General features: G+C 48.5%; 1 protein-coding gene across 1 annotated transcript; it reads right to left on the bottom strand.

Annotated features, from left to right (window-relative positions):
• Positions 1–7,021: 7,021 nt before the first annotated feature.
• Positions 7,022–9,425, bottom strand: LOC103091743 (DNA-binding protein inhibitor ID-2). Its single transcript, XM_032954868.2, has 3 exons — positions 9,002–9,425; positions 8,063–8,132; positions 7,022–7,378 (listed from the first exon to the last, which is right to left on the bottom strand). Exons 1-2 carry the CDS (start codon positions 9,263–9,265, stop codon positions 8,079–8,081), a joined length of 318 nt encoding a protein of 105 aa, XP_032810759.1. The 5' UTR covers positions 9,266–9,425; the 3' UTR covers positions 7,022–7,378; positions 8,063–8,078.
• Between the last annotated feature and the right edge of the window lie 2,325 nt (positions 9,426–11,750).

Below are 11,750 nucleotides of genomic sequence, written 5' to 3'. Positions count from 1 at the left end.
GTGTGCGCCGCTTGCATGTTCTTGAGTGTGTGTGTGTGTTTGAGTGGGGAGCGGTTGTGTAGCGGTTAGCGCACTGCGCTACTAACACGGCGACCTGAGTTCGATTCCCGCTCGCGGACAACGCCAGTGACGATTATCTGGACCGGTCCTGGGCCTCCCCTAGGTCGACTCAAATGAGTACCTGGTACGGTGTATAAACATCGCCACTGGGGAAACAAAGGCGGCCGGGCGTGGTGCTGGCCACCCACCCCCTCGTGTGCCATGCCGGCCTTCATAGGTGCTCGCTAACAGAACTTGCCCCAACATTCTGTTACAGGCTATATGTGGGATCTTTGTCTTCGTGTGGTGGTGGAGGAGTGGTGGTGGAGGAGTGGTGGTGGAGGAGTGGTGGTGGAGGAGTGGTGGTGGTGGAGGAGTGGTGGTGGAGGAGTGGTGGTGGAGGAGTGGTGGTGGAGGAGTGGTGGTGGTGGAGGAGTGGTGGTGGAGGAGTGGTGGTGGTGGTGGTGGTGGAGGAGTGGTGGTGGAGGAGTGGTGGTGGAGGAGTGGTGGTGGAGGAGTGGTGGTGGAGGAGTGGTGGTGGAGGAGTGGTGGTGGAGGAGTGGTGGTGGAGGAGTGGTGGTGGAGGAGTGGTGGTGGAGGAGTGGTGGTGGAGGAGTGGTGGTGGAGGAGTGGTGGTGGAGGAGTGGTGGTGGAGGAGGAGTGGTGGAGGAGGAGTGAGTGGTGTGGTTGAGGAGTGGTGTGGTTGAGGAGGAGTGAGTGGTGTGGTTGAGGAGGAGTGCTGTGGTGTGGTTGAGGAGTGGTCGTGTTCGTAGTCTCCCCTAGGTCTACTCAGCCTAAACCAAGCACCTGGGGTGCTGTGGTCACCTTCACCTGCACTGATCCGCTTGGTGAAGTATAGCTAAATAACCCACGTGACTCGTGTACTGTGTGGGGAGACCCATTTGGTTGAATAAAGGGTTAGTGCATGATGGATGCAGTGGGATGTATGGCCAATGGTTAAATGAGTTGCGTAGTAATTAGACAGTAGAAACATAACCGACTTAACCCGGCAAGAACCCCAGTAGGCTCTTTTAAGGAGAGGCCTTGCTTTAAGCATTTGCTATATGGGAGGGCAGTGACATGGCCTGACGGTAGCGTAGTCCAGGCCTTCACGGTTCGAATCCATTGGCTTGGCCTGGTTATTACTACGGGACATCTGCGAAACAATAAAAAAAAATCTTATTTTACGAATCTGAAACTTTTTTGATATTTTACCAGGTAAAGCCCCACTGAGCTACGTAGCCCATTTTCAGAAGCGACCTGGCCACAAAAGGTAGCTCAACAAAGGTGGCTTATCACGTGGAAATTTATAGCAGTCAAATACTCACAACGCCCGTTTCTAAATGTGGAGGGGAAAACCGGAAGACCTAGAGAAAAATCCACGTGACCACTGAGAGAACATGCAGACTCCAAATATACAGGCATCAGGGTCGGGATTGAACTCACAACCTCCTGTATACCAGGCGAGGTAGTTAACATTTCAGCACCGTGGGCGCCAATGATGCCCAAACTACTGGACATCTGTGAAAAAGAGCTTTATAGCTCATCTAATTCCAACCAGTAATAAATAAATATGGTGATTCTGAGGCTTATTAACCCTGAGAAATATGCGCCGCCTGCCTCACAGTGGGCGTTAAAGATCCCCTTGACGTCATCGGGTGCCGGTGTTATGGTCCAAATTTGCTAAATTATAAAAATTACCTACAAATTACTAATTTGGGATTCCCCATAGCAGCATCGCCAACTACTCTGAAACTCCTGAAGGCTATGTCTGTGGTGTTACTACTATTGTGCGATAGGAACGGCGGAAATACCAAACGTACAAAACAATGACTGTTCATGTATATCTGTATGTCGGTTATAGAGTGTGGCGTGCAGAGAGTAGAGTGAGATGGAGAGGAGATAATGTGTGTGAATGATAATAAGGCTGTGTGTGTGTGTACCTGTGTGTGAGTGTGTGGGGAGCGGTGGTGCAGCCGTTAGCGCGCTGTGCTACGAACCCGGCGAACCGAGTTCGATTCCCGCTCACGGCCAACACCAGTGACGATTATCTGAACCGTTCACGGGCCTCCCCTAGGTCGACCCAGCCTCAAATGAGTACCTGTGTAAACATCGCAACTGGGGAGACAAAGGCGGTCGGGCGTGGTGTTGTTAAGGCTATACTGGGGGATTTTTGTCTTTGTATGACCATTGATGTGTGACCCACACAGCCTGGTACAAGAGGACTCGCGTCGCGAATGTTGTCGGTGTGCAGAGGTGGTGGACGTGACGGGGTTTGAGAGGCACCTAGAATCCGATCTTGTCAGATCCCGGAATCCCCGACAACTTTGGGTTCGATTCATACTTATGATAGTGGCCCCAGTAAAGATGATGGAACGTCGGCGTGTTTATAGAGAAGCCACGCAATTTGCTACGTGTGTACCCTCAGCAACTTCAGCCATTCCCACCCTTGGACAAGCGCCGTCTCTTCCCCGTTCTGTGCAGTAAACCTTCTGCTTTCACCCAGCATCACGCAGTCTATGACAACTGGTGGGGGTCACCACACAACTTCATGGGTGGGACTGGGAATAACAGGTGTTGTAGACTTAAGCGACGAGATGGCCAGGAGATGGCAGCACAGCAATTGATAATTGAGTGTTACCACTTCCCAGCAGTTATCCAAATGCACTATGAAACCGGGGCGACCTGAGTTTTGATTCCGTGCCACGGCTGACATCAGTTGGGACCGATGTCTGTACAAATCCAGGATTCCAAAGTGGTCAAACAAACTCCCTTGTGGCTGAGACAATCGCGCAGCAGATAAATTACAAAAATATATAAATTGTATCTTTGGAGGTCCACCCCAACGTAGCCGTAAACGTGAAATGTTGGGCCAAGGTTGGTCCAACAGTTCCAACCATATATGCCAACGTCTGCATGTTTGTTGGAATGTCAAATGTTCATGGAATTGTCCAAACGTCAGAAGAAAAATGCTCCCGAAAATTTGTCTTGAGGCTCACCGAGGACTTTTCCTTGAGATGTCAATGAGGAAGCACTATTTATAAATATCGTATCGTATTATGACCGGAGTATTCGCGTAAGGAAAGTGTTCTCAAATCGTAATTTGACCCTGAACCGTGTGATTATAAGACGCTCAAGGAAAGTTAAACGTTACCCCAAACTTGTGTCAAAATAAAGTTATAATTTTGTAATATGTCACACAAACACAGCTCCCGAATTATAAAAACTCACCCGCCAACGGCCACGGGTACAAAGTGCGTCTAATAACCCATAAAAGATTGCATATTTATGGAAGCCAGTGTATGTGGTGTGTATGAGAAAGATGTGCCAGTATGTGTGTGTGTGTGAATGGGATGGATGGAATGAAGAGGGTGTGTGTATGTACGCGTGTGTGTGTGTGAGAGAGAGAGAGGCAGGGCTGTGTACGAGAGAGGGAGATGGTGTGTGTGTGTATGTCAGAGAAAAGAGGCGCAGGGCTTGTGTGTATGTCAGTGAGGGGTAGGGCGGTGAGTGGGTTGGGGGGGGTGCAACGTGCGTGTGTGTCAGAGGGAGCGGGAGGTCGGGCTGGGCTGTGTGTGGGGTGGGGGAACAGGCAACCTCCCGGCAGGAGGGTGGGGAGGGCCCAGACAGCCTGGCGCCAGCCTGCACCTGTGAAGGCTTACACTGCACGCCTGATTAAACCCAGGTGTTCAGAGCCAGGGCAGGCAGGGGGTGCGTGGCGAGGGAGGAGGGCTGGGGAGGATGTGTGGGGCGGGGGGTTGAGAGGGGGTGATGGGGGGGGGCCTTGGGGGAGAGGGAAGAGAGCAAGTGGCTCATAGAATGACGCCTCCCCGGTGCATCCTGTGCTAAAGGGGTTACAGGTTCAAGTCCGGGACAGAGTGCTTCGACTGCGGACTCCGCGAGACCACAATTATTGCTGACCGTAGGAATTTCATAAACGCAGCATTCAAAATAACTGTGTTCGTTTAAAAGGGGGGAAAAAAAATTACACGTACACGTGGCCCGCTGACGTTATTTTCCAGTGGCGTGTTGTCACACATAATCCTGGCCACTGGCTCTGTGCTATTGGACTCATCAGTCAACCAGTCAGTCGCATGATTGCCAATATATATGCGGAATATATTTGATAAGAAGTGGCTCAATGGCAATTATATGCCTAGGGGATTGATCATAGCTAATGATTATGATGATATGACAGCGGCCCGAACTGTATTACCCTCAGGCAGTTTGGCACAATGCCAGTGTATTTCAAAACAATATACTGAACTGTGCATTGATCGTATTCGCAGTGACGCTAAATGCACTCACATTTTGGACATTGCTAATCTGTTCGTGGTCCTGAACCGGTGGTTCAAATTCCACATTCCTATCTTAGGGCAGGGACAATTGGAATTGATTGTCTCTTGACTAACACTAAGTGGAGCAAATGTGCCAGGCGGAGCTCATTCGACTACCGTAGGTGTTTTTTGATGATCGACGATAATTATAATACCATGCAATGTATGCTGATAATGATACATGTTGGTATATATCATTAAGGTGTAACGATGCATCGATTCATGATTGAGCATTATGCGTGACAATTGATGTTGAAATGAATTCCCGTAACATCTCGTGGACACGATATCCCACATTTACCCAGTGGTTTAAAAAACAGTTAATGTTTAAATCGTATAGCGTGACAATTAATTGCATCTGGACATCTGTGAAATCTCTGAAAAATAACGTGACAGCTCATCGGATTCCACCAGCATAAATATTCTGATTGTGAATCGTTCGTGTGGGGAAGCGAATTGTCACACAGCTAACGATGGTGATGAAGCCACGCGTGTTTGTATGTGTGACGATTAATGGAAGATGACGACGATGGTGATGATAAACAACGCACGGATGGAGCGGTGTCAAATATTTCCCACTGACGGTTAAAACAGAGACCCTGCTTGGATATTGAGCATGCGTTCATGTGACGGTATTCTGTAAAGAGCTCACGGCCTATTGTATGTACAATAAAAAAACACACCCAACCCCACCAGAGCGTGCCTCATTGAAATGAGCGTGCAGGGGGAAAGATCAGGAGCTCTCCAGGAGTGAGCTTAGAATAGATGCTCACACACACACAGAGCACACTACTCACACGCGTTTACGTTCAACCTTTGTTTGGAAACGCAAGCTAAGTCTCGACTGATTAAACACTTCCGATGGAGCAACGCGCACACAAAAACCAGCGTGGGTTTTCCATTCTAACGTCCACGGGTGTAGTTTTTTCTCGACTGATTGGAGGCCCTATTAATTTAACCACATGCCCCCCCCCCATTGAGCCCGTGTGCTGTGTATTTGCAAGACGAGCCTGCATTATGCGTCTTTTATTTAGCCAGGTGAGAGCCCATTGATATGCAATCTCTTAAACAAGGGTGGCCTCAGCTTTGCAAGCACAAACTCCCACGACTGCCACCTGGGAATTTTTAAAGCCCCGTTTGTCAAAGGACCCAGTGGCATAATCATGCATGACTTAGCCACTGTGTACAAGTGTCAATGGCAACATCACCACCCAACTTGCAAGCTGTACAAATAAAAAGGTTCCCACATAAGCCACAGTTACCCTGGCATTGCTCCCGCAAGAGATAGTCTCTCAAAAGGCAGCACCCACCTGGTTAAATAATGGAACACGGGCGTTATGTATTCACTGCCATAGTGGCAACCAACAGTACTACCCAAACACTTAAGCCGCTAGGCAACTATACGCCCAACTTGACGCCGCTGTTCAATAGAAATGCAGCGAGGGTGAAGTGGAAAGTGTAGCTCAAAAGTGCACGGTTGCTTCCCGGAAAACCCAGTGTTGTGTATGAAACGTGTGGTGGCTTAGTCGGGGTCAGTCTCGCCAGACGACGGAACGAAAATGTGTCAGGGCAGATATTAAGCCATGGTGTCACGCACGGTGCAGACAACAACGCAAACAGGGCTTTAGGAAAAAATGGTACATTTTAATATAAAATATTTTTCAACAAGGCGTGCCATATACATAAAAGGTATAGGCGAAGTGTTAAAACAATTTTTTTCCAACAAGGCGTGTTTTGCCAAAGCAACATTATACACGGTTCATCATCATGGTCAGTAATGATTTATACACGTCGCCTGATACAGGATACGATAATCAAAGTGTTGCATCAAAAGGTAAAAAAAAACGTGTCAAGAGAGAACAGAAATAACAAATTTACAAGCGAACTTGCGTGCAGCCAAGTTCGGAACATTTTTTGTACTTTTCTGCTTACAAAATTTTACTCTGTACAACTCCCCCCCCGCCCCGTTTTTTCACAGCCTCGGCCACTCTCGCAGAAATTGACCCAAACACGCACGCACTTTGCATTGCCATTGGTCTAACAAAAAATATAAACTTTATATATTATATACATATTACACACACAAGCAGCCACAGTTGTTAACGCAAACTGCCAGCAATCTTTTTTTTTACAAAACAGTGCTCGATTGCAGCCGTACCCACACCTCTTAAAACAGGTGTTGAACCAATCTCAAGCTGCCACAGTGGTGGTGGTGGTAAGAGGGGCTCAGGCCTTTTGAGCCGCAAACAAGCACTGTTAAGACATTGGTCCACAAAATACCCTAACAGTTGTGCAACACTGCCTTGTCGAGTGTACGTGCGTACGTACGGCAACTAACTTCCTCTCCCCGTCAGTAAAGTGTCTCTCAGTACTGCACTTGCAGCAATCGCCAAACCTACCCAACTTTTAACAGCAAACGAAACCATTATTCCCCAACTCCCAATTGCTCCCGTTTACATTTTCACCAGGTTCAGAGGCGCGCAAATGCGTTTAATGCACTGGTTTGCATTTAAACGGCGAGTGGCGAAAATGTTGGAAGTGTGCATCATTATCATGCATATGCCAGCAGGCCCTGGGGCCGGGGTCGAGAGTTTGGGGAAAATGCTGCATCACTGAAAATTGTTTTTTTTCCCCCCTCTTTTCGGAAATTGTGAAAATGTATTAAAGTCCAAGCAGTTGTATTTTACAAAACACCAACAACAACTTGGAAAATCGACAAAATTAGGTTTTTAAACGCTAAGGAATAAAAAAAAAACTAGACATTGTTTGTTTGTTGTTTAAATGACTTGCTAAAAAATATAAAGCTGTGTGTAAAAAAAAAAAATACAAGCTCAGGAATGACTGGATCCGTTGGGTTTCGAAACATTCGTCTGCTTCCGCACGCCGCGTGCTTGTGTGGTGGCGTGGCTCTTCTTGGGGACACACGACGGGGAGTTCCAACTTCCTTCTTTCTCCCAAGTCGGCGCACGCCCCGCTCGTTCCAAGGGACGAGAGAAGGAATGCTGTGTGGAGAGAGAGGCGCACACCACACAAGAGTGACGCGGTTAGAAGCGGCTCATTATCCTGGGTTAAGAGGTGCTGTGTGTGTGTGTGTGGGAAGGAGGGAGGGGGACCGGGTGGCCTTGCCAGGCGGGGAGCAGACAGCCTGGCGCCTGTCAGGAAACAACTGTGGACATTCCCCCACAGAAGACGCCTCCCCCTACTACAGCCCCTGGATGCACACAGCTGCAGCCTCCCTCCCCCTCCCAACACACACATCGAATCCCTCCCACCCTTGAAACACACACACACATACACACAACCCACATCTTCCCTCCCCCTGCACACACCCAACCCACCCGCCCACATCCACCCCTCTCAGCATTCAAAACAGCCAACAGGCAGCCAGCTCATGCTCTGGGTATTGCACAAGTAACTCATTTTGTTTTTGCTTCGCAACCAGTGAAAAGGAGAGCAGAAATCGCAAAACACTGCGTGCCCCCTCCCCTCCTACCACCCCATCATGTGATTTTAAATGGCAGAGGCCCACTCTTTTAGGATTTTGGTGATGCTGTTTTTGTGTTTTCAGCACCCACCGCCCCATTGCCAATGAATGCTGGATCCAAATGGTTTGAGTTATAGATACAGACTGAACTTGCTTATAAACAAAACTGGATTAAAAATTGATTAAACTGCCATGCGCTTACCGAAGTCTCGCGAATCTCAGCAGCAGAGAGTCTCGTTGTTTCCGGTCAAACTTGCCATGTCTGTGCACACCTGCAAACAAAAACGTCGGAAAAAACATCGTCAATTACATATCGCCACAGCTTTTAAAGTTAGCTGTCGGTTCTCGTATCCACCGTACCACCACCCCGTTTACTTGTCATCACCACCATAGATCACTCAAATCCTGTGTCACTTTGACCCGTAAACATTATTGCTGTTTAAAATACCAAGGTGTGAACATTCTCTAGTTGGCGTGCGTGCGTGGGTGGGGGGGGCTTTTAAAAATAACCCCCGGAATGAGAATGTGTGGCCAAAACAGAATCGTAATCATGGACGAGTTATAGTCCAACTCTTGCCCTGCATCTCGCCGACTAGCTACGTACACATGGCTCATCCTATAAAGTCGATCTCTTCCAGAGCTACGTGACCGCCTAAAGTGGCAATTTCAGCGGCCCCAGGTGTTTGCTAACCCAGGTGTAGTGGGAAAATTCGGCGTTTTATCATTGAACCTCATAGTACACTCATGACCAAAATGTCTCTTCTTCACCATGGTGGTGACATTAGGATTTATTGGCCTCCCTTAGGAAGTTAACGACCAATAGATGTGTTGAGTATACGAACACTCGAAATTGCTTTCTTCCAAGCAGTGTTAAGTGTCGAGACTAAATCTCTCCCAGTGCTCAATACGTAAATTCCACGTGGAGACATCCTCCTGGTCTGCCACTTTGACAAGAGTCATCGTGCTCACCAGAGCGACACGTACCCCGTAAAAGCCCGTCACATACTCCACTCCCACCACCTACCCTCACGGACCCCTGCGCGCCTGTGACCCCACCGCCACCCTCACACAAGCCAGCCCACACTCTGCCCCCATCACCTGGGCTCATCTCCGGCCACAGCCACCGTGCCCCGTTGCCTACCTGCGCATCGCCGGGCGCTCCCTCCTCCACGGGGCCCTCGTCGAGCGCCACCTGGAGGTCCAGGATGTAGTCGATCACGTGCTGCAGGATCTCCATGCGACTCGCCTTGCGCCCCGTGGTCGCCAGCGTGGGCACCAGCTGGCTGAGCCGGCTGTAGCAGCCCTTCATGTCGTACAGCAGTCGCTCCTCGGCCAGCCGGTGAACGGCGGCGGCGGCTTCGGCCGACTGACGGTGCACGGAGCGGACGGGACTCACGGCCTTCATGGCTGTAATGTTAACAAGAGGTGGCTGTCGGTGGTTGCTGGTGGGTTGTTGTTGTCGGGTTCAACGAATGACAACACCAAAAAAACACGTGCGGCGTACAGGGGGGGACGACCTCGTGCTGCTATCTCGCTCGGCGCGGTCAAGCGACAGGTGACGATGCCTCGCGGTGCCCCCGCGCGCGCTCTCCTTGTACTCGAGCTCGCGGTCCCCGCTGTCCAATGGGAGAGCGCGAGCCGCGCAGAGGGCGGGCCCACGGCGCGAGAGCGCGGCTCTGATTGGCTGAGCGACCCCGCACGGGGTGGGTGGGGGGGGGTTTGGTGGAATGTCCCACTGGGGGTTGCCGAGGGGGGGGGGTTTCTGTCATTGTGAGTGTGTGTGTAAAGGGTGTGTGTGTAAGGGGTGCGTGTGTGTGTGTAAGGGGTCGTGTGTGTGTGTGTGTGGGGGGTGACGGAATGCACTGGAGCGAATACCAGCGCGTATTGTCGCTTCCCAGTGAATGATGTCGCCTCCAGCAAATACCCACACACGCACACCTACAATTACATTACATACACCGCTTCACTACTCTATACATATGCATTACACACGGCGGTATACGCAGTGCACATGCATTCATTACCACACGCTACGTACGTGCAATAGACACCCGCATCACAACATATGCACGCGTGAATGTATAACACACCGACATCACATACAATATACAACGACCGTTCACCACTAAGTGCCAGTGACGTCCCAACGGCGTTTGTGCCAGGTTAGGTGCATCTAAATTCTGATTCTATACACGTGCATTAGACATTGTGTGTATACGCACATTAATTTCGCACGTATCTGCATCATCACATACACTGCTGTTTATGCATTGCTCTGGGCACCGATGTGACATTTTGTATCGAAAATATTGTGTTCACATTTTATTTTCAAATTGAACATATAATATACAGTACCTGACATATACAATGAACTTGGGCGTACATCTTTAAGGGTAAACCCCCAACAAGCCAACATTTCATTGGTGATGTTATTAATTTAACGTTCAATATGAGACAGCATCCTGCACCATGTCAATGTTTCGAGTTACACATACAGCATGGCAGTTTAGTAAATTATGTTTTTAGGCTTATTTTTAATTTGTCATTAATTTGAAATATATTTTTATTTTTTCTGCTAAAATGACAATTCATTTTGGCACTTTGTCTGAAAACATTTATTTGTTTTTGTTTATTTGTATCAACACCAGTACACGGCAGTCACTGGAGAATTTAACATGCCACGGTTGGCTACGTACGGTTCCAAAGAAGTTATACATACATGACACATCTATAGTTTTAATTTAAATAGTCTACATTTGGTTATATTCTTTAATATATAAAGAGGACTGAAAATAGTTTTATCATCATTAATCGTCTATCCATTGCTGAATAAAGGCCCTTACCATCCAGCTCGACTACCATTCATCTCATCTATTCATCTCCGAGGTGGTCGACTATTGGACAACGTTCATCATTTAGCTGCCATTCTGTCGATCTTGTCCACAAACCATTTTACCCCCATCAAGCCTACAAATTAAAAGCTCATTTGTGCACTCAGATTAGGTTTAATATTTTATTTGTAGAAAGCATGTCCATTTACAGCACTTTGTATTTGTAAAAAAAGATCGACCCAACGTTTCCAGTCAAATATTTCCACACACACACGCACGCACAAGAGGCGCACACACAGTTACCTATATTTTAACACACAACGAACATTCAACACATTTTCACAAACACGCTCGGTCAACCGTAGTGTGGGTATTATACTCGTGGCTAAGACACCACGCAATGTCCCCTATTCTTCTCGCTTATTATGAGGTGTAGTTTTGTTCACCTTTTGCTTCATCTGGCTTTTGGGATTCTTACAGTGGTAGCTGTGTTTGGCTCTGGGAGGGGCGTGCAGGTGCCTCTCTCTCTCTCCCAAGCCCCATTTATCGGTGCAGCTGTGTTTGTCTTGGGACCAAGACAAACGCGCAAAGGGGGCCCCCTATGCACTCAGCAACCACCACCACCAAACCTCATCCATACGCAACACAATATAATATTATGCACACACTCATAACACAGAGGCAGGTGAGAGTGTTGTGAGAACGAGATGTCTCCTAACGCCAAAGCTCCGTTTTCCAGCATCTGTATGTAAATAAGCCTGTCCCCAGATTTGCCCTTGCTCAAAGGCGCAGCCCTACAATGAATATATGCTGGAGGAAGAGCCTTCGCTACTGAGAGCTCGAGAGAATATTGGTTTGAGAGTGTTTTTGGTCTACTCTTCCACGCTGTGCCAGACGTTTTTGACGTGGTCGGAGTACCAACACTTTACCTAACCCCCACCCAAGCCTTCAGCTGGGACGAACTTTAGTCTACACATTTATTTCGACTGGTCGAACAAGAGTCGGTGTGATTGAATAAACTTCCCATTTGCTTCAACTGCCGCGCCTGGAGATTCAACT

Source organism: Petromyzon marinus, chromosome 15 (genome assembly GCF_048934315.1).
Source record: "Petromyzon marinus isolate PM22_M1 ecotype Great Lakes invasive population chromosome 15, UKy_Petmar_22M1.pri1.0, whole genome shotgun sequence".
NCBI classification, from domain to species: Eukaryota; Metazoa; Chordata; class Hyperoartia; order Petromyzontiformes; family Petromyzontidae; genus Petromyzon; species Petromyzon marinus.
The sequence above is the reverse complement of the archived record's forward strand: the minus strand, read 5'-3'. Positions and strand labels throughout refer to the sequence as shown.

Bases quoted from the DNA above. Each gene is read 5' to 3' on its own strand.
- LOC103091743 (XM_032954868.2), bottom strand. From the start codon at position 9,265: ATGAAGGCCGTGAGTCCCGTCCGCTCCGTGCACCGTCAGTCGGCCGAA. The intron at 8,133-9,001 runs GTAGGCAACGGG...TTTTGTTTGCAG, and splicing joins GAGCGCCCGGCGATGCGCAG to GTGTGCACAGACATGGCAAG.